Source organism: Lepidochelys kempii, chromosome 15, assembly GCF_965140265.1.
Source record: "Lepidochelys kempii isolate rLepKem1 chromosome 15, rLepKem1.hap2, whole genome shotgun sequence".
In the NCBI taxonomy this organism is placed as follows: Eukaryota; Metazoa; Chordata; order Testudines; family Cheloniidae; genus Lepidochelys; species Lepidochelys kempii.
This window is the reverse complement of record NC_133270.1, coordinates 22,617,385-22,643,757: the sequence shown is the minus strand read 5'-3', so window position 1 is coordinate 22,643,757 and position 26,373 is coordinate 22,617,385. Positions and strand designations below refer to the sequence as shown.

General features: G+C 43.7%; 1 protein-coding gene across 4 annotated transcripts in view; it reads left to right on the top strand.

Annotated features, from left to right (window-relative positions):
- Positions 1-26,373, top strand: part of LOC140898671 (transmembrane protein 132C-like) — a 295,334-nt gene that overhangs the window by 140,996 nt on the left and 127,965 nt on the right. For 3 of the 4 annotated variants that reach the window (XM_073312835.1, XM_073312833.1, XM_073312838.1), the window contains one exon: positions 20,273-20,419. The exons of the other annotated variant lie outside the window; for it this stretch is intronic. Coding sequence is in view for 1 of the 3 variants with exons in the window: in XM_073312833.1 (XP_073168934.1) it covers positions 20,273-20,419 (147 nt within the window). In the remaining 2 variants the exon portion in view is untranslated. The remainder of the gene's footprint in view (positions 1-20,272; positions 20,420-26,373) is intronic. 4 annotated transcript variants of the gene reach the window in all.

The following is a 26,373-nucleotide window of genomic DNA, read 5'->3' as shown; positions in this document are numbered from 1 at the left end:
CTCTCCCATCCCCTCTGAATCGGAGTCTGCACTTCCTTTAGTGCAAAGAACCACGAGGGGGTCAGGGCAGCGCTGCCCTTAGGATTAGGGTTAGGGGCTATGGCACAGGGCATGAGTGCAACCCCTGCTAGGCAAAGTTTTCCAGCTCTGGCGCCTGGGGCATGCACATCCACATGAAATACAAATCTGCATCACACCTCGAAGAATGACCGTCACTAGTAGTTAACCTTTTTTAAAAAATTTATTTAAAAGCCAAGTCATTCACTCCTAGTTCGGACCCTGATTAAACATATAAATAACTATCAAAATCCTAACCATTAAAATAAATTATGCCATTTTCAAGGGAATAAAATTGTTCAGTGCTGTTTACAAGATATACCCATTTAGAGGCATCGACTCATTGAGTTCAAGGCCAGAAGGGACCACCAGATAGTCTCGTCTGACCTCTTGAATGTCACGAAGCCACCAACAGCATCCAGCATCCACACTCTACACCCAGCAACCGACATTAGACCAAAGTATTACAGCCCACAGGAGACTAGACTATTACATGCTCCAGGCAGAGAAGAGCAGGAACAGAGGTGCACCAGTGACTGAGTCCCCTGAAATGGCAGGAAAATGATTGCCTAATAATCCTGGCAAGTGCCCTCACCCATGCTACAGAGGAAGGCAGAAAAACCCAAAGTCACTGCCAATCTGACCTGGGGAAAAGATCCTTCCTGATCCCACATCTGGCGATCATTTAGACACTGGGCATATGAGCAAGACCCAGCCAGCCAAGCACCTGAGAGAAGGAATCCTTGGTGCCTCCTCAGAGCCCTGGCCCGCCCCGTCCAGTGTCCCATCTCCAGCTGTGACCATCTCTAATACTTCAGAGGAAGGAGTCCAACTTCCCCACTCCCAGAATACCTGGGGGAGGGGAATCCCTTCCTCACCCATGCCGGTGGTCAGATAAAACCCTGCACTTCGAGGAATGTAAACCATAAACCAGACATTAGCCCCTGGGCTACTGAGCCCCTGCCGCCCACCATCACAAGCAATCCTGTCGTACAGACACACTCATAAATTTGTCCAGCTCTCTCTCAGAACTAATGATGCTGTTTGCCCCCACCACTCCTAGTGGGAGGCTGTTCCAGAGCCTCACTTCTCTCTGACGGCTAGAAACCTCTGCCAAGTTCCAGCCTGAGTTTGTTCATGGCTGGTTCATACCCATTTGTTCTTGTGCCAACACTGTCAGTTAGCTTAAATAGCTCTTCACCTTCCTTGGTGTTTATCCCCCTGATGTATTTAGAGAGAGCAATCATATCTGCTTTCAGCCTTCTTTTTGCTAGGTGAGACAAGCCAGGCTCTTCCAAGTCTCCTCTCATAAGATAGACCCTCCATTCTCCTTCTCATCCTCTGTGTTCTTCTCTGCACCTGTTCCCATTTCAATTCATCTTTCTTGAACATTTGCAGGGATTCTTCACGTGAACATGTAAATATGGTAACAATTTAATTCTCGGTTTCAGAGTAACAGCCGTGTTAGTCTGTATTCGCAAAAAGAAAAGGAGTACTTGTGGCACCTTAGAGACTAACCAATTTATTTGAGCATGAGCTTTCGTGAGCTACAGCTCACTCCTACTCCACCCCTCTGTTATCACTGGAGAGTACAGGTCCCCACTGCCATTCACTTGATGGATTTATTGCAACTGTGAACCTACCATTACCCTTGCCATCGGTCCAGCTCAGCTAGTATACCTCATTTTTACCAGAAGCCTTAGACAAATGTCATTAGCTGGCAGAGGATCCAGCGTACACTTTGGAAAATATGTTTATCCCCGGGCTTTGAACTTTGAGCTGCAGAGGTATAAATAAAAATAAAAATAAAGTAGGTCATCAGTATTCTAAATGCCGTGCTTGAAAATCGAGGCTGGGGACTTGTGGCCGGAGTGTTCAGCTTAAGAGAGAAATCAGATGCACATTGCTAACTTTGAAATTTCTTTAGAAAAGTTTGGGATTTATTTTAATGGACTTCTAGCAAAACCTTTTTGAAAATCCCCGGGATGTTGGGATTAAGAGTCAAGATCCTTGAAAATTAGTTAAATCGGATTCAGAGCGCATGGGTGGCATTGAAAGAGATAACTAGATGATCTCTAAATGTATTCAACAATAGTTAGGTTTGGGCTGGCTGATGACGAGGCTAATTCTGCAGTCCTAATGGAGGCAAAACTTATTTGTGTCGAGTGTAGCTGGCATGAGGACGGCAGGTCGGGGCTTAAGCAATTAGTGTTTTTAATGTGGATAAGCACATGCCACCATCAAAACAGAAGATCTGAAGGGTTTGTAGGAACAAAACAACATTGTGAGAGAGAGAGCAATTACCCGCAAGCAAGAACAGCCTCATGTCATTCGCTAATGACCTTGCTCAGTTGACCCAGCGGTGTCACTGAATGCTCCCCAAGTGGGTCAGTTTGTATCACTCACTAACCAGAAAGACAGAATGACCTGACACAGGTTCTTTGTGTGGGAGCAAAGGACACAATCGCTCCTTACAGCTTCATTTCTGGGTGGATCACTTAAAACATGGGCATGTCTGGGTTTTTTTAAAGTGTTCAAGAGGCTAGTCCTGTACTAATGTGGTGCTTGCCAACTGCTAATTGTCTTGGCCTAAAAGGACCTAGAGAGTGGGTTTAGCAGCCCTGAAGTAGGAACTTGGGAAGCAGTTGAGCGTGGGGAGACTGCTTGGACTTTAGTATCTTATTGTTAATGAGTCTGTTAAGTCTGACTCCGAAAGGGGGCAAGTTTCTATCAGGGCAGACAGAAAAGCCACCTGCTCTCGGGGAAAAATTGGCAATTTTTTGAACCCGCAGCAGTGTGGCACAAGCAGGGCAGCTGGTGTTGAAAATCTGATTCAATATTTATTTTATTTTTAGGCACATTATATATGTTGGACTTTTAAAAGGTAGCAATATTCTAAATGTTCACAGTACACTTGCTCCAGCATCTCCATATGTTTCAAAAACCTCATTTAAGAGAGACAGCTCCCTTATGAGGTAGGTAAGCAAGCATTATCTCCATTTGTCAGACAAGTAAACTGAGGCACAGAGCAGTTAAGTAACTTGCCCCTGGCTTTACAGCAGCTTAGTTGAAAATAGAACTCGGGGGATAAGTTCGTTGGTTTGTGGAGTAAAATAACATGAACGATGGCATTCTGAGGCCTGGAATACTGCCTTGGACAGTTCAATATTACAGCACAGTAAAATATTGATTTATTGTAAGGTCTGGGACACTTTCTGAGTATTAATTGCAAACTGGCTTTATTAACTGTTTGATTACTTGGCAGCTTGGCTTCGTATAATGCAACAAAAGGGTCTGATCAATGTTTATTCACCTTAGTGGCTCTCTGTGCTGAAAATTAATAAGTGCTTTCCCTTTCAATGAAAGAAGCAGCAGGGGTCTGAGGTTATGGTGACTTTTCAGCTCTACATGGAGTGATGCTTTGTGTTGACGAGGGAAGGATTACATTGAGGCAGTGCAGCCTAGTGGATAGGGCACTGGGCTGGAACTCGGGTGAGCTGGGTTCTGTCCCTGGCCGTGCCACTGACCTGTTGTGTAACTTTCTATAAGCAACTCACATTCCCTCTACGTGCCTTTGTTCCTTCTCCCAGCCTTGGTCTGTTTAGATTGAAAAGTCTTTGGGGCAGGGACTCTGTGTGTGTGTCCTGTGCTGTGCTGTGCACAATAGGGCTTCTAGATGCTATTTTAAGACTACTACCGCTGATGATAATAGCGTGATCTGAGATCTAGTCTGTATTGCATAGCCTAAGCTCCTTTTGTATGAGTACGTACCATGGTGGTACAATCTGATTAATGCATTATAATAATGGCCATAGAAATACATCACAGACAACTTCACAGCTCATTAGAGTCTGCCCAGGGAGATACAAGTAAAAGGAATTGGAGGTCACTGTGTGATTGCAGTGTGGCTGGATCTGCACTCTATAGCTCGGGCAAAACTCTTGTTGCCTTTAATGAAAGCACTGTCTGAGGAAAGAGAGCAGGATTAGCTCCATAAGTTTCAGTGCTAAGGTTTGATTTCAGCACCAGAACGTCCAGCTGCTTCTCTGAAGCTTATCTGTGAAAGTAGATTGGAAATCCATTGAGAACAGGCATTCTCATCCTGATTCCTGGAACTTGCTGCTTCGGTGCTACCTAGAAACAGAACAGCTTCCCTTGTACTTTTGGCATCTTGGAAATTCAGAAATGAAAGAGACGAAGTAATACTACAGAACCTTCTGAAATGTCCAGTTCTAAAAATGGGCAAAGTTTGAGGGGAGAAGCTTTCTTCTTGATTTTTAAGCTACAACAAGCGAGGTCTGTGGCATCCAAAAGTCCAAAGGAGAAGATGAAGTGGCCAGGGGCAAATGGAATAAAGAAGGTGGTATAGGAGAGGGCAGAGGCATTTAAATAAAATGGACTATAGCAACTGATGGGAGTAGGGAAATAGAAGAACGGATGAGAAACTTAGGGAAGAGGGTGAAATGGGAAATTTAGGTAACTAAAGGCCTGATTTGGCTCTCACCACCACTGGTGTAAATCAGGAATAATTCCACTGAATTCCTGCAGTTACACCCATGTGAAACTTCTGTACCAGATTGCTGAATCAGGATTTAATGACCCAGTCTTGCTCTCGTTAAAGTTAATAATAAGAGCAGGGCCATCCTTGCCAGGAGGTTGCGGGGGTGCAGAACATAGAGGTGTTGCTAATGAAATATGGGTAGGAAGTTTTGCTGAAATGACGCGAGAACGTAGCAATTAATGTGGATTATTCGAAGTATGAAATTCTTCCTGCCCCTTACACAAAGAATGAATTTATAACCTCACCATCAGTTGTCAAAACCAGAGTAGAATTCCTTGCGGCTTTCTTATTTCCCTCCCCCTGGTTTTATTGCATTTGCATTCTGTTCTGGTCACCTCTGATCAAAGAAAGATAAATTCCCTCTTTGGCAAGGAGCAGAAACACTTTCCTGCAGTACACAGAATAATGGCCTCTTCTGTATATTATTCACATTCCTTTCTTTGTACTTGTCACTTTTCCATATCCTTGATTGTTATATATACACCATAACTCTTAGTGGTTTTTATCTAAGGCCCCTCAAATAAGGGAGTGAATAGCTCAGGGGACTGGTACAGGCTTGCCAGGACTTCTTTGCATTGCCTGGTTTATGTAGAGTGTAAGTCCAGTAGCGTTGTCCATGTGATGGCTGTTGGGTGGCCAGCATGAAATGAGGGATCTCAGTTAAGTTCCTAGTGGACAGGTGCCAATGTCAAAATCCCCATCCCAGATGACACTCTTGTTGTCTTTTCCCAGCAGAGGCAATAAGGTATGATTGAGCTTCCCTCATACACTTTATAGGTGCACTCTCCAGAATAGCACAGTGCCATATTGGCAAGGTGCTCTGGATGTGTACGTCTGTGGCCTTACTTCATTTTGGATAGACAGAGGATTTTACAGCAATATTGTAAGCCTTCAGCAATCATGAATCAGGCGCAAGTATCGTGAGATAGTATTAAAAATCCATTTTTTAATCCAACCTTTTGGGTTCTTTTGTGTTGGCCTTCTGGTCTCTGAGCCTTTAGGGTGTGCTCATGCCTTGTTTCCGGGCTTTTCCCCCACAGCTATAAAGGCAAGAAACGTACTTACTTAATTAAAACAGAGATTCTCACGTATTCATTTGTCTCCAGGAACTGGGGCTTTAAGAAACCCCCCAAATGACATAAGACTCATGACAAAAACTTGAAACTTGGCAACACAGCTGCCAGAATGGCCAGCCCAGTATCTTTCACTATCACTAAATATCACACCAGAACCATGCCTTTATATTTGGTTGGTGGAAGATAGTTAGTTATATTAAACTTAAATAAGAAAACATAAAATATTATCGTCTTTAGGGTGGTTGAAGATTGAAGGCACAGAGTCAAGCAGGTGATAAGATACTTGGAAACTCAGAGTAATCAAAGGAGATTATAAACAGAGACTGGATAACAGGTGTTCGGAGATCTGAGAGCATGAAGCGGGGTTCTCTGATGGGTATCTGAAGCCTTGGGGAGGGTGTGTGCGTACACTCAGTCTTTCACTTTGAATTGTATTAACCTATTACAGATATTGCTGGTTAATAGCTGTTTCAGCATTTTCAGAAACCAAATCATTTTGCTGCCGAGGTAGCCTGTGCAACCCTAAATCAGGTGCTTGTGTGTCCTGATATCCTGTCACATGCTATTTAGGTCTTGTGCGTTTCTGCTGCATCAAGCTGAAACAAAATGATTTTCATCCCTGCAGTTAGGCATCGGATGCAGTTGGACGAATTGAAATGACTTTCGGGGAGAGCCATGGAGGGGGAAAAAAGGCTCCCTGCGAGGTGGGGAGGGAGCAGATTTGTGTTTATTTTTAGACCTCTCAAAGAAAATGGAAAAAACCCAGTAACAATTATAAATAATTGGGGGGGGGGGGGCGGGGTTAAATAGAACAAGGAATATTTGAGTAGTTTAATGTCTATGCCCAGGTGGCCTCAGGTGAGTGTTTATACTGGGGTGGTGGCCATTTGCCATAGCCTCTCACTCAGCCGCTGGCAGCTGGTCGTCTTTAGATACACCCCGCAACCATTCCACTGATTCCTGCAACAGCACTTCAAAGGAATTGAACAATTCAGTGGCCTGTCAGGAGTTCCCTTTCTCCATTGTGGCGCCAAGATTCCACAGCCCTCATGGGCTCAAGTTTTAAAGAACAGGTCCCTAAAGGAGAATCGGTTGTGAGGGCTGACAGCTGGAGGACAACAGAATCCTAGTGCATGAGCATGTCTGACTTACCGTTCAGTAGAGGCCAATAGCAAGACCATTCTGGCCAGCGCAAGACCGAACTTTCCACAGGAAATGGTCTCCATAATGGCTTAGTGGGGGCTTTTGGGAGGAGGACCTGGCTGCAAATTTCGCATTGCAATAACATCAGAAGGCCCCAGCTGAGATCAGAGCCCCATTGTGTGAGGCGTTGTGTAAACACACAGTAAGAGACCGTCCCGGCCCTAAAGCATTTACAGTCTGAATAGACAAAGCGGACAAGAAGGATTACTATCCCCATTTTATAGATGGAAAACTGAGGCACGGAGACTAGATGGCTGCACTAATTTGCTTCCGACAAACTGGGGATGAGAACTGGGTTTGCCATGCTCCAGCTGCTATAGGTGCCTGGAAAGAGGGTCATTGTAAACCATCTTGGTACCTAGGATCTTGGTCCAAACTCTCCTGCAGTAGGATATGAGTGACTCCTGTAAAAGTTAATGATAGTTCCTGATATCCTGCAGCAGGAGAATTTAGCCCCACTTATGTAACATGCAGAGAAGATAAGAGGGCTTCTGTGGTTGGAAGGTACATAGCCAAGGCTTTTCAGGTCTGGTCATGATATCTCAAAGGTATAACAGAGAGCATGTGTCCTGAAGAGGGGTGTTTCTTCTCACTAAAGTATTACTTAGTAGCTGTGAGACCCTTTTCATTTAACTGAGCAGGTGCCAGAATTACCCATGTTCTAGAGGTCCCCTAATTACCTGTGTTCCTCTTGTCCAGCAACCTCAACAAATGGGCCTCCACCCCATGCTTATTGAAAACCACCCTATCACTTTTGACATTTCCTTCAGAGAACAAAACAAAACAAAATAAAACCCTCTGCACCACGATGTGACCCAACTGCAAATTTAATTCAAACAAACAAGAAACTGAAGAACTAGGGCTGGAGTCTTAGTCAGCTTTCGTTTCTATCAATGGGGGGTAAAGGTGGATGGGGTGATTGGGTCCAGTGATGGATGATTGGATTCATGTTTGACTTAGTCAGATCTTAAATTAAGGAGTAGAGAGAGGCCTGGGGGGGGAAGAAGGCAGATGGAAAGATAGGGATGCAAGGGGAGATATAGTTGGGAGCAAGCCAAGTGGCAGAGAAATATAGAGAGATTGGGAATGGAGGAGGAAGGAGTAGAGAGGGTGGAGGAAAAAATTCCTGGTGAATAAAATAAAATACAGTATATATTACATACCCTGAGGGCCACTTGCACCCGCCAGGCTTGGAAGGATTCTTCTGTCCCTAAGGCAAAGCACAGGTTTCCTCATGCTTAGAGAAAAGATGTGGCTGTTTCCACTGAATCCCCCTTTAAAGAAACAAAAACAGTCTGTTACAAAACCGAAAAGTAGTTACAGTGGTTCCCCTAATCCTTGAACCTCCTGAGAAGCACCCACCCCTGACTTCCTCATTGTCTTCTCATTTCTTAGCCCCCTGAGCCCCCATCATGTGTCCCCTCTGCCTCCTTGCTCGGATCGGATACTGGTGACATGTTGGTCCCATTGCACTGCATTAGAGTGCATGTCCAGGATCTGAACCGACCCCCCCGCCCCCGACCTCCGTGGCGTCTTACTATTCATTTAATTGGGCTTTAAAAGCATAAGCTACTACCAGCAGTCTCAAGGCACAAGAATCTGAGCTCATGCTGGGTAAACTCCGAGTCCATTTGGGAGGCTGTATCACAGATCCCTGGCAGCCTTAAATAGATTAAGATTCAATTCTAACATAAAGAGCTAGCAGCTTTGTCCAATGCATCCCCCTAGACTATTTTCACAGCATTTCCTACGTACTGCCAGCATACAGAATTAGATGGAAGATGCAGTTGTTCTGAAACAGAAGAACAGGAATAAGGGTGCATATGCTAAGGTAACTGCATACCAGTGCAAGGATTACGGTGAAAGAAGAGAGACGGGCCGTTACCCAGTACGGGGGTCTGTGTGCTAATATTAAACCAAACCTGTTGCAATGATTCTCAGCTGCTATTCTCTGCACTCTGTCTTGACTGCAGTCCTGGTGCTCACCTGAGCCCAAGGATTGTTCATGGCTAGCGCTACTAGGTACCCCAAAGGGGCAGATAGAGCTGGCTGGGCTGAGTGGACCACTGACAGGTGCACGTGTAACACCTTCTTAAGCATGGTACCAGTCAGTGAACTCCCAGCTGCATGCCAGAGAGCTTTGGGAAGCATGTTGAGATCTGTGGACCGATCTCCTTAGGCAGCCATGTTAAACTGGACTCATCAAAGCACAATATACTATACTGCAGGTGCTGACTGTTACTTGTCCCTGTGGATGCACCACCCACCGCTGCACACCTGAGGCCCCGCCCTCAATCCGCCTCTTCCTGCCCGCTGGGCCGCTCCCTCCCCTAAGACCCCATCATCATGGTGCCTCCTCCCGCCCCCGGGGCCACCCACCCGCCTGCCGTTCGCTGCTCTCCACCCTCACGCAAGTGCTGCTGGGCAGCTGCCAAACAGCTGATTGGCTGTTGGGGGCCGAGCACCCACTGTGTTTTTTCCCATGGGTGCTTGTGCCCCTGAGCACCCATGGAGTGGGCGCCTGTACTGCAGGGGACAATCCTGCATGGGCTCTTAGAAGATGGACTAGCTGATCGACTGCAGTCATTCTTTTCCTGTCCTAATTTCTGTGAAGCCCCTGAGAGAATTGTAAAGCAGCACACCTAAAATTTGAATTTGGCAGAAGCTCCCAACATAACCGCTCATTTATTGACATTTTCAGGGCACCCATCCCTCTTTCGAACAGTTGAAGCTCAGCAATGTAGAATTCCTCCTAGGAAAGAGGAAAAGCAGCCTTGTAGTCTGCTTAGCTGATGGTAAAGCGTAGCAGTAACAGCTGCTAGAGGGGGACTGAGGAGAGGATTAAAAATACAAAGGGACTGTAGGGAAAGTCATTTAGGGTCTAAGTAATAATCCTAATAAATGCTGCAAACTGTAAGTATTTTTCCCAGTAATGCTCCTGCCGTGTGAGCTGGAGGAATGCCATGCATGCTCAGCTTAGGGAGATCTTGTCATAATAATGGAAAGTGCACGCAGTGGCGAACATTATCTCGGTGCATTTGTTTATCTCAAAAATGTCTGCAATCCTATAATATAGATCTATAGAGGTCATCTTTAGCATGCGCAGCGAAATCCCTCCTCGGGATTTACCCACTCTGTGCTTCCTATCTACAGAGTGTGTGTGTGTGTTGGTTGGATAGCTGCTTGTTTCAATTTCCTTTAGAGGTGAACCAGGGCAGAAGGCAACCTGTCCAGCTGGGCTAGGGCCCCATCCTGCAACCCTTACTCACGGGGCGCTAACTCACAAGAATTTGGGCCCCAGTCCTGCAGTGAGGACCTTTCAGGGGCCTTAACTTGGTGCGATTATGCCTCAGCTTTTTAAAGTTCCTTCCATACAAGTCTGAGAGATGTGCCCACTGCTTGCGTTGTCCCAGTTACTTTTGAATTCAAGGTTAATAGGGTGCATATATATATATATATATATATATGCTCCTCCTTATTTAGGTGTTGTCACTGACTAGGAAAAGTTTGCTCTCAGATGTAAAATGGCTGCCGAGAATTTCTGGGAGAATTCTCTAGGCACCAAAAGACATTGTTGCTCCTGCTCTGGTCTTCATCCTGCATTGCTTGTGCACCCAGAATTCCCCTTTGACTTTGGGGGAGAAGATTCATGTGCTTTGAGGTGCAATTCGAGGGGAAGAGCTAACCTGGTGTCAGATTTGAAAGGAGCCACAGTGAGGCCTGACCACAATATTAGTATTGCCAGCCCCAAGCATTCAAAAATCATGAGTTAAACTTCATAAAATCACGAGAGAGTCTTAAAAATCATGAGGTTTTTTAAACAATAATAAATGAGCGGTTCTCTTTATTGAAAACACTTGGGTTCATGTTGTCAATCATTCCTCTACACCTGGGAGGCCTAGACACGTCTTTCTTTTTAAAGAAAGCTGAGATTCTCAGGTGTTCACATGACTCCAGGAGCTGGAGCTTTATGAAGAACACCAAATATTGTGTGACTTGTGATTCAAATTATGAGGGTTGGCAGTGCTGCAATATCATATAAAGCCCTGAGCCTGTGGGGTTGGGGACAGGGAGTGAGAGAAGAAAAGATTTATCTGACCCTGAGAATAACTGGTGCAGAGGTAGAGATTTGGGCCAGCTCTTCTGCCTTTTTTCCAACTTGTTATTTCTCTGATGAGTCAAGCCTGACACTGTCACCTCCTTGCTGGCTTCATCTAATCCAGTCATCCAGGGTGCAGGTCAAGCCGGGTTTTTGTGACAATTTAAGGGGCTGCCTTGCTTTTTTTTTTTAAAGCGCTTCTGTGAAGTGTCTCAGTGTTAAATAGCCTTCCACATTCAAGGAAGGGGAAGGACCTGGCTGAGGCAGAATACCAGCACCACTCAAGGCCCTCTGTAATACTGCTGTATTGTAATCCACCAATGTGATATATGCCATCATGTGCCAGCAATTTCCCTCTGCCATGTACATTGGTCAAACTGGACAGTCTCTACGTAAAAGAGTAAATGGACACAAATCAGATGTCAAGAATTATAATATTCATAAACCAGTCGGAGAACACTTCAATCTCTCTGGTCATGCGATTACAGACATGAAAGTCGCTATTTTACGACAAAAAAAACTTCAAATCCAGACTCCAGCAAGAAACTGCTGAATTGGAATTCATTTGCAAATTGGATACAATTAACTTAGGCTTGAATAGAGACTGGGAATGGCTTAGTCATTATGCAAGGTAGCCTATTTCCCCTTGTTTTTTCCTACGCCCCCCCTTCCCCCCCCCCCCACACGTTCTTGTTAAACCCTGGATTTGTGCTGGAAATGGCCCACCTGGATTATCATACACAATGTAAGGAGAGTGGTCACTTTAGATAAGCTATTACCAGCAGGAGAGTGAGTTTGTGTGTGTGTGTGGTGGGGGGTGTGTGTGAGAAAACCTGGATTTGTGTTGGAAATGGCCCAACTTGATTATCATACACATTGTAAGGAGAGTGATCACTTTAGATAAGCTATTACCAACAGGAGAGTGGGGTGGAAGGAGGTATTTTTTTCATGCTTTGTGTGTATATAATAAGATCTTCTAAACTTTCCACAGTATGTATCCGATGAAGTGAGCTGTAGCTCACGAAAGCTTATGCTCAAATAAATTTGTTAGTCTCTAAGGTGCCACAAGTACTCCTTTTCTTTTTGCGAATACAGACTAACACGGCTGTTACTCTGAAACCTGTAATACTGTTGTTTCCCCTCAAATCTCTACTATCCAGCTGATCCAAGTTAAACACAGTAGAGGCCCCATGACAGTTTCCGTGAATGCTCCCAGGTTGCAGTGTTTATCTTTGCTAGAGGCAGAATGTTAACAGGTTGTAAATTCAGATGGAGTTTCCTCTCTGCCTGAAAGACAACCCTAGAGTCTCTACATACTGTAGATCACTCCTGAATGTGTGTGTGTGTATATATATATAAAATATATTTTCTCATATCCTCCCTATAATCCCTTAACTAATGCTGGGGTGAGGGGGTAGAGGGGGAAGTATTACCTCTCAGAGCTGAGGAAAGCAGTTTTGCTGGGAGATATATTAGAAGCTTAAATGACTAGTTCACAGACTCAAAATAATAATAATTGGCTGGGAATTTGAAGGGATTGCGAGTGTTAACAAACAGCTAATCGCCAAAATGGACCTGAGCTGACCCAGGAAGCTCCCCAAAGTGTTCAGATTCTGGTTCTTTTGATTTCTTTATTTTAAATGTTGAAAATGTAGCTGGCCCGCGGGGTGGGGAGTGGGGGGAGCTGTGAAGCCAAGCTGTTCAAAGCTACCTAAGGGATATGATGCACCAATTCCCATTGAAATGAATAGGCACTGGGGCCCTGATCCTTAGTGGGAGTTCAGTGCCTAAATACTGGGCCAGGGTGACCAAATCCGTGGGGCACCTTTTGAAAATCCCACAAGCAGTGCCAACGGACAGCCCGTGAGCATAGATACCTCCCATTGCATCCCCGAGAGCCTGAGGGAAGCGGGGAAAAAACCAGGCCTTTGCAGCATGCCCAGGATGTTCATGTATCAAAGCCCTGGCTAGCCAAGCAGGGTGGAGTTGTGAAAGTGAGTTCCACACCCAAGGATCCTTCACACATAACGCCCTGCCAGCGGACGCCTCTTGTTTATGTCAAAGAGGCTCCAGTTGGAGGCTTCTGTTGACTTGATTGTGCCAATATGTCACTGGGAGGGAGGTGATTTCTCTGGATAGCCAGGCTCACCTGTCGCTCATAGGGATGGGTGAAGCAGAACCAAAACTTGACCGCCGCTATCATACTGACCAATAATGCCTCACTGGTTCCATGTGCTCCCTCAGCCACTTGTCTGTATTCATCTGATGTCTCTTGTTGTGTACTTAGATGGTAAACTCTTCGGGGGCAGGGGCTTTTGGAGGCCTAGCACAACGGGGTCCTGGTCTGTGATGGGGCTCCTAGGTGCTGCGGCAACACAAATAACAATAAATGTGTGAACCAAATCTGTTTGCTGGCACAACAGAAAATGTTTGATAACTTTGTTCATTATTGTTCATGTTCGCTCTGCTCTGCGCTTGCCCATTCCAGATGCCCAGATTTGTAGAGTATATAGAGAGCAGTACATATCACGTGTCAATTACCATCTACTGGAGGCTTTACCTTGACTATCCCATGAGAAAGCAGCTTCCTGGAGAGAATGGGATGGTTGGTAGGCAAGACTTTCCCTGACAGAATGGTTAACTTAATAGGCAATTTCCTGCAATCTAGAAATCCTAGATACCAAAAGCTATCTATAGGTGACCCATTGGATTTACCAATGTACTGGATAGCAACCTGGAATAATAATATCCCCAGTCGTGACTGAGGCTCCATTGTGTGAGATGCTGTATCTACGCATAATAAGAGACAGCCCCAGCTCCAAAGAACCTGCAGGCTAAATAGACAAAGGGTGAGAAAGAGGAGGTATCGTTATACCCATTTATTAATGTAGAACTTAAGCAAAGAAGGATTAAGTGATTTGCCCTAGGTCATACAGGAAACCTGTGGCAGAGCTGGGCGTCCTGATCTGGTGCCTTAACCACACAATCATCCTTTTCTTATTAGAGGTTCTGCACGTACATCTGGAGGTTATATGCCACTAAGGTCAGACTCCATGTTCCATTCAGCCTCTGGCTTTTCTGTTGCGACTGGCAATGAGGCATTCAATTGTTACCATTTTGCAGTGTAGACATCTGCCCCCTGAGAGCTAGAGTGAGACTCCGGGCCTCACTTCACCTAGAAAGATGGAAGGAAAAGATTTTCTTAATAAAACAAACCCTGTTTAATTGTCGCAGTTAGTCTCCTGCCTGAGTTTTATGGATGCCACAAGCTGGCTGTAATCTGCTGATTTGCTATGGAAGCAAAGAAGAGAAGGGGTTGATTTAAATTATGGCAGAAAGAGGTTAAATTTCTTTTGGCAGAACTTGAGAAGGTCAGAGAGTTGCTGGAAAGTGCAGCCCAGGAACAGCCCACAGCTACCAGGAGAGGCTCTTTGAGTTTAAAAAAAACAAAAGGGTCCTGAGATGATGAAATCATTTCTTACAATGTGACCTTCGGAATTCAGTAACATTTGGTGCTCTCTCATAGCCTGGGCAGATCAGTGGAGCCTTACTGGAGTATACTGAGTGTTAGCAAATATTACAGGCAGGAAAGGATTTGAGGCACTGGAGAAGAACAACCAAAAGGGGTAAAAAAAGAAAAGGAGTACTTGTGGCACCTTAGAGACTAACAAATTTATTTGAGCATAAGCTTTCGTGAGCTACAGCTCACTTCATCGGATGCATCTCATGAAAGCTTATGCTCAAATAAATTTGTTCGTCTCTAAGGTGCCACAAGTACTCCTTTTCTTTTTGCGAATGCAGACTAACACGGCTGCTACTCTGAAACCTGTCAAAAGGGGTCAGGGTTTGCTAAGTCAAAGCATAAGATTTTATGTATAATGTATAAAATTTAGAAAAATTCTTACTGAAAAGTCATACAGTGCAGCACCTGAGAAGGTGAGATTGTTTTGTTCTGTATGAAGCAGCAGTTGTTGATCTGAGAGTAGACACTGCTGGGATCAAAGAACAGTATGGAAGGGGAAGGATGGAGTTTAAATGGCACACAAAAGATTCAAAGCTAGGTATAACCTTCTGAAAAGAAAACACACTGGCAGGGACTGGAGGGCTTGGCGCTAGAAAACTATTTCAAACCTAATGTCGGTCACTGGGGAAATTTAGTGTTGTAATCTCATCTCAGACTTTGATTTTGCAGCAGAATCATGTATGATTGCAGGGTCTTAACTGTTAGATCTCTTGTCCGTATCGCAACAATCCCACACAACACCACTGGGAGTCTCTTGTTAGGAGCTGCTCCTAGTGGAACTAGGAAGGTGTTGGAATTTAGGATTGGAGGTGAAGCTTGCCCTTTCGATATCTTACTGTTGCAGGTGGTATTCACCCATTGTGACCATAAACATGCACCTCAGATTTTAATTTAAATGGGAAAATTTTAATGTGAGAAGGCTTCAAAGACTCCTAGAGTCATAAATCCATCTTCTGCTGTGGCTGTTGCTGATTTAATTGCTATTTGTATGTACTGCGTTTATCAGATGCTTATTACATATAGTTACTGATAAACATGAGGTTTCTTGTAATCTAACAGCAGAAGAGACACCAAAATGCAATAACAATGACAAGGTTTGTATCTGTAGTTGAGTTGAACACATTAATTATGTTTTTGTTTGTCTCTAAACTTTACACTCTAGGAAGCCTGAGACATTTTAGTCTAAATGAAAATTTGCCGATGAAATTGAGTACCTCAGTTTTTAATTGAAAAAAGAAAAGGAGTACTTGTGGCACCTTAGAGACTAACCAATTTATTTGAGCATAAGGTTTCGTGAGCTACAGCTCACTTCATCGGATGCATGAAGCTCACGAAAGCTTATGCTCAAATAAATTGGTTAGTCTCTAAGGTGCCACAAGTACTCCTTTTCTTTTTGCGAATACAGACTAACACGGCTGTTACTCTGAAACCAGTTTTTGATTGGAAAGTGTGAAATTAAACAAAGTTTGTTTATTATTGTGGGGTTTTCTAAAATTCCTTTATTTAGTCCTGGCAAGAATTATCCAGTGATTTTTTCAAATGTAAATTGTCAGGGACTGTCTTCTCTGAAGTCAGGATGCTGCTTGTTTTCCATGCCAACAAAATGCTCTATCTATCTGTTGGGGAGAAGAGGAAGGAGCCCCCCAAATGAGTCTGAGACAAATCTGAGGTACAAGTTTTTTGTGATGCAAATTAATAACCACACAGATCCAAGCATAACAGACAAGCTTGCATCACTCAGCATTCTGGCTACTATGTGGAGAAGGGCTTCAAATCCATCCTTAGAGAAACCCTGATTCAGTGTGAAGCTGAAGCTGACCTCACCATTACTCTACTCTATCCAATTCTAACCTGAAGTGATTCATCTCTCCACTGTGTGGTTCATTTCTGCCAAAGGATCAAAAATTACAGCCCTGATCCGGCAAAGCACTTAACACATGCTTAGCTTTCAGCGTGTGAACAGCTAATGGTTCTGCTCACATGCTTAAAATTAAGCATATTCTTTGGTGCTTTGCTGGATTGGGACTTATGTTTAGATCTTTCCCCATCCTCTGTTCCTCCATCCATGTGGCTTACCTGTGGAGGACGTGGAGGGGAGAATGCACACTTCCTCCTTTCTTAGCGTATGGCCTGCTGGAAGGAAGCAGGACTCTTCCCTTTGTCTCACCTTGCTGGCTGACTGGTGGTCCTGTCCCTGTTTCAACTGCAGGAGTGAGTTCTCAGCTGATCAGGGACCCTATGAGAGGAGCAATGCAGTTCAGTGAAACTTCAAGGACCAGGGTAGGATTTCAGGCCTTTGAATACTGGATTTGATAGGGTAGGCCATGAGCCTTGGTTGGGTTACTATTGCCATGGAAAGCACGTAGTCAAAATGGTCGAGGAGTTCTGGCAGCATTCATGTGGAATGTAGCTTATGGCCAAAGGAAGGCAAAACAGGAGAATTTTGGTCCTACTTTGGACAGAGGTCCAAAACCAACACCTAGAGGCTATGTTGGATGCTGTAGAAATGCCAATAGTCTGTATTCTGAGATCTAATTCTTTGGGTGTTTGGACAACCAAATGCCTGGAGCAAATGTAACCACTTCTAACGCTCCAGAGAGCAGCAGTGGTGGTATGTGAGGGATTACTTGCTCGGCTGGTTGATGGAAAATGTGGCCCACGGAGATGGAAAAGAGAGAGTGAAATAAAGTATGAAAGATGGAAGACAAAATTTGATTTGCTCGGTTTTGACACTGGGTTTCGATGAACTCAAGTATGTCCTGCTCCCTTCTGATGATTAGGCCCTCCTGCTGTTGGGGAAAGCAGCTGAAAAGCATGTTGTGGTATAATTGGCCAAAAATTCAGACAGGATGAGTGACAAGTTTCTATGGGTTGGCACGCTGCATTTTGGAGAAGGGATGGATAAAACAAAGTGGCTGGCTGAGTGATCCTATGTGATTGAATAGGCACAGCAGAGAGGAAAATTGTTCAATTGGAGTGGGGAAGTGTGCTCTGAGGAAGCCTGGAGTATTCCAGCTGCTTGTCGTCTCCACTTATTATCACCCACCGCACTTGCCTCAGTTTAGAGAATGTGGCATGTGTATAAACGCTACATGGGTTAGGGAGGTAAATACAGGAGACTGGCAAGCAATTTGGCCAATGGGTCTTTAGTCTAGGGGTTTATTTGGGAGCTGAGACTTACAAGTTTTCATATACAAAGTTGGTACTGTTGGTTATTTTTAATGAATATTTAATTACAGCCATACAACGAGGTCAACCAATCTTTGGAAAGGAACTAAATAGACTTTACTCTGCTAGTGGTCAGATATCATAAGTAAATTAACATTTAAGTGAAAACATTTGAAGCATGTAAGTAGAGACCTACTTAAAAGTACATGGTACTCCGTATGGTCTGACCTAATTCTGATTCATCCATTGACCTTGTTATATAAACCTCAGTGCCCCTTTTAGAGGGAGAGTAACAGATTACACTTCTGCATATTTATTTAGGAAGCTTAGTCTTGTGGGTATTCATACCCTAATTCTAGTGTTAAGTGCAATCACAACATTGATTTTTCTTTACTAAATGTAACCTACTTTATTCCTGAATAGTTTGCATCTTTAAATGGGTTTTACATAATGGTAGATGCGAAGGCCACTCATCCTAATGCCCAATATTGTAGTTAATTAACAAATTGGTATTGTAGTCAGGGCCTTTTGTCCTCTGGTAGTGGATTGTATTCCTAACCTTGGCCAGATAAAGTGTCCCCCCTCCCCCAATAAACAAGAGTCCATCCATTGACTATTTTGAGCTGCATGGTTGAAAAAGCAATTTGTAACTCCTGAGGAAATTGTAAACCTAATCAAAATTCAAAGGTTGTGAATCCAATTTCCACTGACATTGTGCCATTTCAAAGCTGTTTTCAAGTGGAAGAGGCACAAAAGGTCTAGGTTGAAGGGCTTTTACCTCTCTTTCTTTGGTGAGATATTAGCACTTAAGCAGTGGGTGTTCTTCAGATTTGGATTTCAGGGGTTTTATCAAATTTCAGTTCCAGGGCTGCTGTTGTTTTTTTTTTTTTTTAATGAAGAATTTGACCAAAAATTTTAAAAAAAGCTTCATAAATGCTCAAAGGAGAGCTGTTAGAATAGCTGATTTTTTCAGTTTGTGACAGACTGAAGAATTGGGGAGGTGGGGTGGGATTGTTTCAGGTGGACCCAAAATGAAAAAAAAAATGCAATTTTTTTGGTGAAATGAAAATTTGATTTCAGTGGGAGTTAGGCACTTAGGTGCCTCGTGGGATTTTCAAAACACATATCTGCATCCTTAGGTGCCTAATAACCTTTGAAAATCTAGTCTTCAGAGCCCAATTTTCCATTGTGCTCTATGCCCTTTCCTCCAGGCTTCCACTGGGTAAGCCCCATAAGGATAATACACCAGTGGCATGATTTAGAGCAGCACTTAGGTTGCTCTAACTGAGGCTGGGGCCAGGCTGTTGCAAAATCCAGGTGTTGTAATTGACTGCTATCCCCTGTACACACGCACACATGTACGAGAATTCAACTCCAAGTGACTTTTGTGAGTTCACAAATACTCTGGGGATGGGAACTGTATCAGTGCCTATGTAGATGGATAGGGGTCTCTCATTCTTGATGTCCTGTGATGAAAATTGATTGTCACCAAAATTGGAGGCATAAATTTTGCACTTAAGAGAATCTTCAATCACTTTATAAACTCTCTTTAATTAAACCTGACAACATCCAGTGCTGATGTTATTAGAAGCATAGGATGAGATTAACTAACGTGTCCAGGGTCACGTAGCAAATCCATGGCAGAAATGAAAATACAGATCCTAGCTCTAATCAAGAGACGACGTTCTTTGTATGGTAAAGTTTTCAGAGGAGAATTTCCTTACAATGGCCTTCTAGAATGAGAGGCCCCAAAACACAAAAAGCGAGAATATGAACCAACCCACTGTTATAATGCCACGGAACTACAAGTATATTAGAAGCAAGGAAAAAAGGCTTCTTTAAAGAGCTGCTACTGAAATTCATGCCGATGGAAAGAGTCCAAATGAGACTCCTATGAAGTGTCTAAGCCCATGTACATACTACCTCTTATGTCACTCAGGGGTGTGAATAAGGCACCCCCTGAGCAATGTAAGTTACGCCGACCTAAGCGCTGGTGTGGACAATGCTATGTCGGCGGGAGAGCTTCTCCCACTGACGTATCTACTGCCACTCAGGGGCTGCAGTAATTAAGTGGACGGGAGAGCTCTCTCTGCTTCGATGCAGCTGTGCCGCTGTATGCCCGGTAGTGTAGCCATAGCCTAAGCTTGGGTTCCTAGGACTTCCACGGTGGGGCAAATTTCTACCGAAGTGAGGAATTTTTTCAGAAATAGGGGGAAGAATCCAGTGTGTAAATTTTCTTACATTCACAGTTGTCTTCATAAACCACCCCCAGAGAACCTGGCTTTCCCAGAAAGTTTCACAACATGAAGATGGTGTGATCATGATGGCCTAAAAGTCTGAGACTATGGAAATAGATATAGTTAATTGATCCTTTCAATAAAATTAAAAGGTTGCCATTGGTAGACAAAGCTTAGGTCTGCATTAATGTTATCCCTCCTGCTATCTTTACCAGGTTCAAATGGATTTTAAAACACCTTCGATACTTTCCTTAATGCTGATGTATTGAATTTTTTTGAGCTACATTAGGAAGGCCACAGTCATGAATTACCCTCTTTTAAATATTTCACAATCACTGCTCCCAACAGGGCCAAGGTGAAGAAGGGTGTGAATATTCTGAGCGTGAAGACAAGCGATCCCCGGCAATGGAACGTGAAGCAGGAGGTGGGGAATGGTGGAAAACATTCAACCACGACCGTTAGCTGTCAAAGGATAGCACCAAATTCAAGGAACAGGTAAGAACGCTCGCATCTGCTCAGCATTAAACTCATTTATATCCATGGTGCCATCTATTGTTTGAAAGACTGAGGGCTCATGTTAACCACTACTTAGTAGAGCTATTAAACTTACGACCTGGAAATCTGGAGACACTTACATTAACTACGGTACCATCTGCTGATCTATAACTGGGCACTCACTTTTCAGACAATAAAACTTCTCCGTTTAAGCTGAAATGAATAGAATAGAGCTATTTTTTTTCCAGCATGAATGTCTTTTAAAGATCTTTACTGAGCATAGATTTGTCTGGCTTGATAGCTTTGATCTTGTTTCATCCGTGGTTGGTCCATCAAGTCGTCAATGAACTCTTCTATAATGAGCCTTGATTAACTCATAAGCATTAGTGTGGGATCATCATGAAAAGCTTTCGGTATTGACAATGTTCAGTATAATAGAAAAAAGTTGGGGTGGTTTTGTTTTTGTTTTGTTTTCTTTGGTATGTGGACAATTATTTTCTCCCAGAATTCTTCCAATCTGAAGTCCTCTGTACCTGATTGGGTCACTCTGAGATATACCAGAAGGAGGAGTCTGCCTTCCTTCTCACCATCAGGAGTAGACACTTATATGGATAATGAGTACATGTGATAGGATAAAACCAGATGAGGTATAAATGCTGATGCTCTAGGCCATAAGCCAACCACTAACTGCCGGGGCATAGGAAGAAATCCACCCTGTGTCTAATGCAGCATTTCTTGCACCTTTTACTGAAGCATCTAGCCACTGTCAGACAGAATACTTGACTCCAGGAAGCACAGGTTTGATTAAAATGATGATTCCTATGCTTCTGAGTTGTATGTTTTTGTTAAGGGTTAATCCAGATGTAACATACCCGTTTGTGACTGTTTCTCAGGTCCAGTCTTCTCCAATTTCAGGCAATTAGAATTGTATCATGCTTTTCAATGGAAGTTAGTTTGGCTCTCATTGCACATTACCATAACGAATGTTTACTGCTCTCCTGTGGATTAGATCCGTGCAAATGTATGATCTATATAAAACCATGTGATGCTTGCTTGGGTTGGTGTTTCATTAGCCCAACCTTGTTGCAGAGGGTCATAAACATTCAATCAACCTTAGGTTGGTTTGTGACGTCCCCTGCAATTGGTCTGAAGATTTGTGCAGTATTCCTCCAGGCACAGGGGAGTCTGAGGAAGTTGTAAACATATTTTTACTCTGTGCTTGAACAACGAGAGTGCATAGCAAATGGTAGACTTCCATAAAGTGTCGAAACATCTGAGGGGCTTACTGGCTAAATCCATCTATGCTAGGTATGACTGCAGTTAGTGGAATTTGAAATAGAGAGTTTGCAAGGGAAAAGAGGAAGAATAAATCATTTAAGCCTGCCAAATAACCGTGTTTGAAAAGCAAACGAGGGCTTTAGAATCAGCATATAATGCCGAATGTATTTACAGCTGTGGAAATATAATAGTCAGGTTATCAAAACCCAAATTAAATCTTCTTAATCCAATTTGCATCATGTCTAATTAACCTATAAAAATATTTTTAACACTGATTATGCAAATAAAAGTGAATGTGTTAATTAACACCTCTTGCATTTGCGTACGTAAATAGCCCTTTTCTTTCAAAAGCATGACTGGGCTGGGTTTGAATAGAATGTTAATGCAGTAGGAAGAATTGGCTAGACCGAAACCTTGATGCCATTAGGTCTTCAACCACTGTGGAAGTATATACCAGCTAATGTACTGAAATACAACTTTTACTAATCGAAGCTATATTAATGGGATTTCCTCACTGAACACAATAATGAGCGCCAGTTAGGTGTGTCTGTACTGATTTTCCATGGGGGATGCATACCGAGCAATGGACATAATGGTTGTTATTGAGTGTCATTTGGAGCCCTCTCGGTGCAAAGCACAAATTTTCTATTAAGCTAATTTAATTTGGCTAAGGATTGCAGGTCCCTAATGGAGTCTTTCTGAATTGCCACCAGTTTTTTCAAAGTAGCGTAGCCATGTAGCTTGTCTGTACAATGTAAAACACTCTGTTGCGTAAGGTCAGATTAGAGAATGTGAGGTTCTGCTTGGGAGTTTCAGCTTCCACGTAGTTTAAGCTTCTCCTGCTGAAATTCAGTGAACTTGTAAACTTATTTGAGCAGAGAAAGATGGTTTCCACGATTGGTGCAAAAGGGCTGTTAAAACGAAGCAAATAAAGCTTTTTATTTCTCAGACGCATTATGAAAATGGGATCCGTTCACACAGCTTGCCATGGAGATAATAGCCAGATGCACAGTGTGGTGTTTTTCCTCCTAGCTCTATCAGCTCAGTTCCAGTAAAGCGCAGAGAATCTGTTTAGCGGGGAGAGAGAAGGAGAGGCCTTTGACAGCTGTACAGTCTTCTCCCTACCTAAAGAACAACTGGTTCTCCCCTTGGGCTGTTACACAGTCCCAATTTGGTAGAACCACCCTGATTCTCGGTGTGGCTTAGAGTACTACGAAATACAGTCTCTGAAAATTATTCTGGGCCAGCAAAATGAGATTGCATCCCATCGTTCACTGTGATCCACAGTGTTTCTTTGCAAAATCATGATGTTGTGATGATACAATGTTGGTGCTGAAATGACTTGTCGAGCACACACACACAGCAAAATCTGCCCTTTATGCCTTTCTCCCAGGCAGCCCCCATCACCTGGAATCCCTCATTTGCTACACCACCACACTTTGCTCTTTCAGATTCCTTAAAACTAAGGCCCTGATGTAGCAAAACACACAAGCACATACACACAGCAGTCCCTTGATTTCAAGTGCTTTGCTGAACTAGTAGATAATATCTTCCTAAGGGTCTGTAAGCACTACCGCTGTCCTTCAAAGAAGCATGGATGAAACAAAACGGATTGGAAATTTAAAAACAAAAACAAAACAACAAAAACCAGATAAAACCTAAACAATTGTGGAAGTGTCTAGATGTTGCTAATTTTCCCCTTGGCTAACTTTGCATCCTTCCCCACAACCCTTTATATGTTGTTTGTGTATTTATATTGTAAGGTCTTCGGGGAGCAAGGACTGTATATTCATATACATGTTAGCTTAATGTCTGATGCACTCTGGCATTACATAAACAATAACAAAAACCATGAGGGGGGGTATTTTATTCCTACTTAAAATGATATACTATGAACTCCTGAGAATTTAGGTAAACCACATGTTCCCAGGCTCCATAAACTTGTATTCTGAAACCCCAAGGCCATAGCACATTACCTTCTGCTCATCAAGAAAGATTCCACCGTTAAAACAGAGTGACTTTTTGTTGCCAGAAGCAGCTTGAAACCAACAGTGCTTGTTTGCCCAATAACATAACCTGTTCTGAGCTCCATTTGACTCGTGATTAAGATAACAACCTATTGATTAGGGGGAGTGGAGCATAAACAACTCCTTTTGCAATTCATGTCCCTTGTCGGTTCTCTTTTCCAGGGGACAGTTGGCTGGATGGAAATGTGTCCTAAAGATAAGTGAGCAGATTTTGGTTGCTGTCTTAGCTACTTAAATGTCCTGATCCTGGTACATCATCTCCCTGCCATTCTGAGCACCAGCCTAGGGGCCATGTGGCCAGTTTAAGGCCTTCGCCATCCTCCCTGGGAATAGCCTCAGTGCAGAAGGGGGACGGATGAGAAGCCAGCTCTAAGTTGCCCCTTACAGCAACCCCAGACACAAGGTGTTCCAGGACAGATCAGCGGGGTGGAGTGGAAGGTGGAGCAGCATCAGCGTAGAGGAGATTGAGAAATTGTGGGAAGGGACTTGACTGGAAAAGCCTGTGCTCTGCAAATTCTGTCCTCTCAAAAGGCCCCCTAGGGACCGATGCAGCTAAGGGCTACTTTGGCTTGATATGGAAACTGATAGAGCCCCCGAAGTGCCTGAATAAGGCAGGCACAAGCTGCCTTCCTTCCGTCCTCGTGCTGGGATCTGGGATCTGGGCAAGGATGAATTTGTTCCATTCGTGTGTGTGTGTGCACGCGTGCCTCAGATCACAGCAGTCAGTGGTGGCAAGGCGTCACTCAGTGCTGGTAAGGGATTCCTGCTTTGTTGTCTAACACCACCACATTGGTTATGTATCTAACTGGGTAGAGGAAGTGAGTGTGGGAGAATGAAGAAACTGGTTAGAAAAACTGACCTGATGGAAAACGGCTAGAATGTAACTCTTCATCCCCTTGGCACTGAACTTTTGAGGGACCTGTGGACATATGGCTTTATAGTCATCTATCTAATAAAGAGCCATACTTGGGGAGAGTGCTTCCCGCTCACATATGAGACTGCATCACAGTTCTTTAGTCCCATCCCCTAACGCACACAACGCGTCCTTTTAACAGTCTGAGAATCTCTGCGGTCGTACTGAATGAGCGGATGATGTTACTGAGTTGCATTTCGTATCATCTGGATGCAGAGGAAACCAAAAAAGCCATTTGAATTCTCTGCATGTCCTTGATCTATCAGCATCATATGAGGCCAAGTGACTCAAGCATGAAGCAAAAGAGCTCTTGTGATTAAAACAAAAACAAAAAAACAACAGGGCATGTGATCAGCGTGTTTCAAAGTAGTAACACATTGGGTGATAGTTTGTGTTTCTGGCTTTTTATTTCACTCGGAGATACGCAGTCCCCTCCAACATACACCCTCTCACATACCAGGGTATTATCTTAGAGCCTGGTTTCAGAGTAGCAGCCGTGTTAGTCTGTATTCGCAAAAAGAAAAGGAGTACTTGTGGCACCTTAGGGACTAACAAATTTATTTGAGCATAAGCTTTCATGAGCTGTACTCCTTTTCATCTTAGAGCCTGTATCTTCTCCAGCCTTCACAGTTTGTGATCAGTTAACCAGGAATTTCACAAAGCTCAGAGTCCTGGTGGCAGTGAATCAAGCCACCTGCTGACCTGAAAACACTGAGGTTTGATCGGGGATCGCTGCTGCTTGCACTGTATCCAGATGTTTGGTGCTTAAGGATCAGGGTTTCTCTTTGGAGTTGTTCTTCTGTGCGGTACTTGAGTCGGGATGGCACGTACCACATCTGTGATATTAGACAATGGGAAAAGACCACAGGATTTCATGGGATAAATTTACAACAGATGCTGGATTTGTGCCTGCAAACATTTGTATGCATAAACTGGCTAGTTAGCCATGGGAGAAAGCTGAGCCGCCACAGGTTTTTACTGCTGATGAACCCATGTGACTAGCAATTTCCTGTATCTAGAGGTTGCGTAGGAGCAAACATGGTTGGCTGAATATTTTATTTTAAATATTATGCACATTTTAGTGCAAATTAGGTGCAGCCCTTGGACTACTGGGAAGGTACCAGTGTAACCCTCAGAGCTCCCAGTGTTGGTCATCCCTGAGTTGTACTGTGAATAAATAAGAGCCGTCTGTTCATAGTGACACATGGGATTGCAATTGTGTAGCTATCCTTAACATCAATAGAAATCACACAGCTAAATCCTTATCTGCGGCTTTAAAAGTATACCCTTCCCCTTTTATTTCCTTACCTCATCGAATTTCTCTCTGCTTATTTTCTCTGCAATTTAGGGTTAACCCCCCCCCCCCCCCCCCGCAGTGCCTTATACAGGGTAAACCACAGCAAAGAATCCTCCAATGAATCATGTGAGTGCCAGGACATCTGCACAGACGGTGGAGGAGCAGCCAGCTGCACATTGTAATAGCGTGTTTTCTAGGCCACGGAAGTCTAGGGTTACAAGGTTGCTTCCCCAAGGAAGCTTCCATGAGGGCTCTTTCTTGCTGCTGTAAATGTCTGGAGGTATAAAGCCTCCTGAGCTCTTCCCGTATCTGGGAAGGAAGCAATCTAGTTCCAAGTCGAGGAAAAGCAGGGATAGGTTCAGTGACTGTAGCCCCAGCCTTTATGCCCGCCATAGATGCTAAGTAGGTGTATGCACCTGCTGTCTTGCTGGAGAAATGT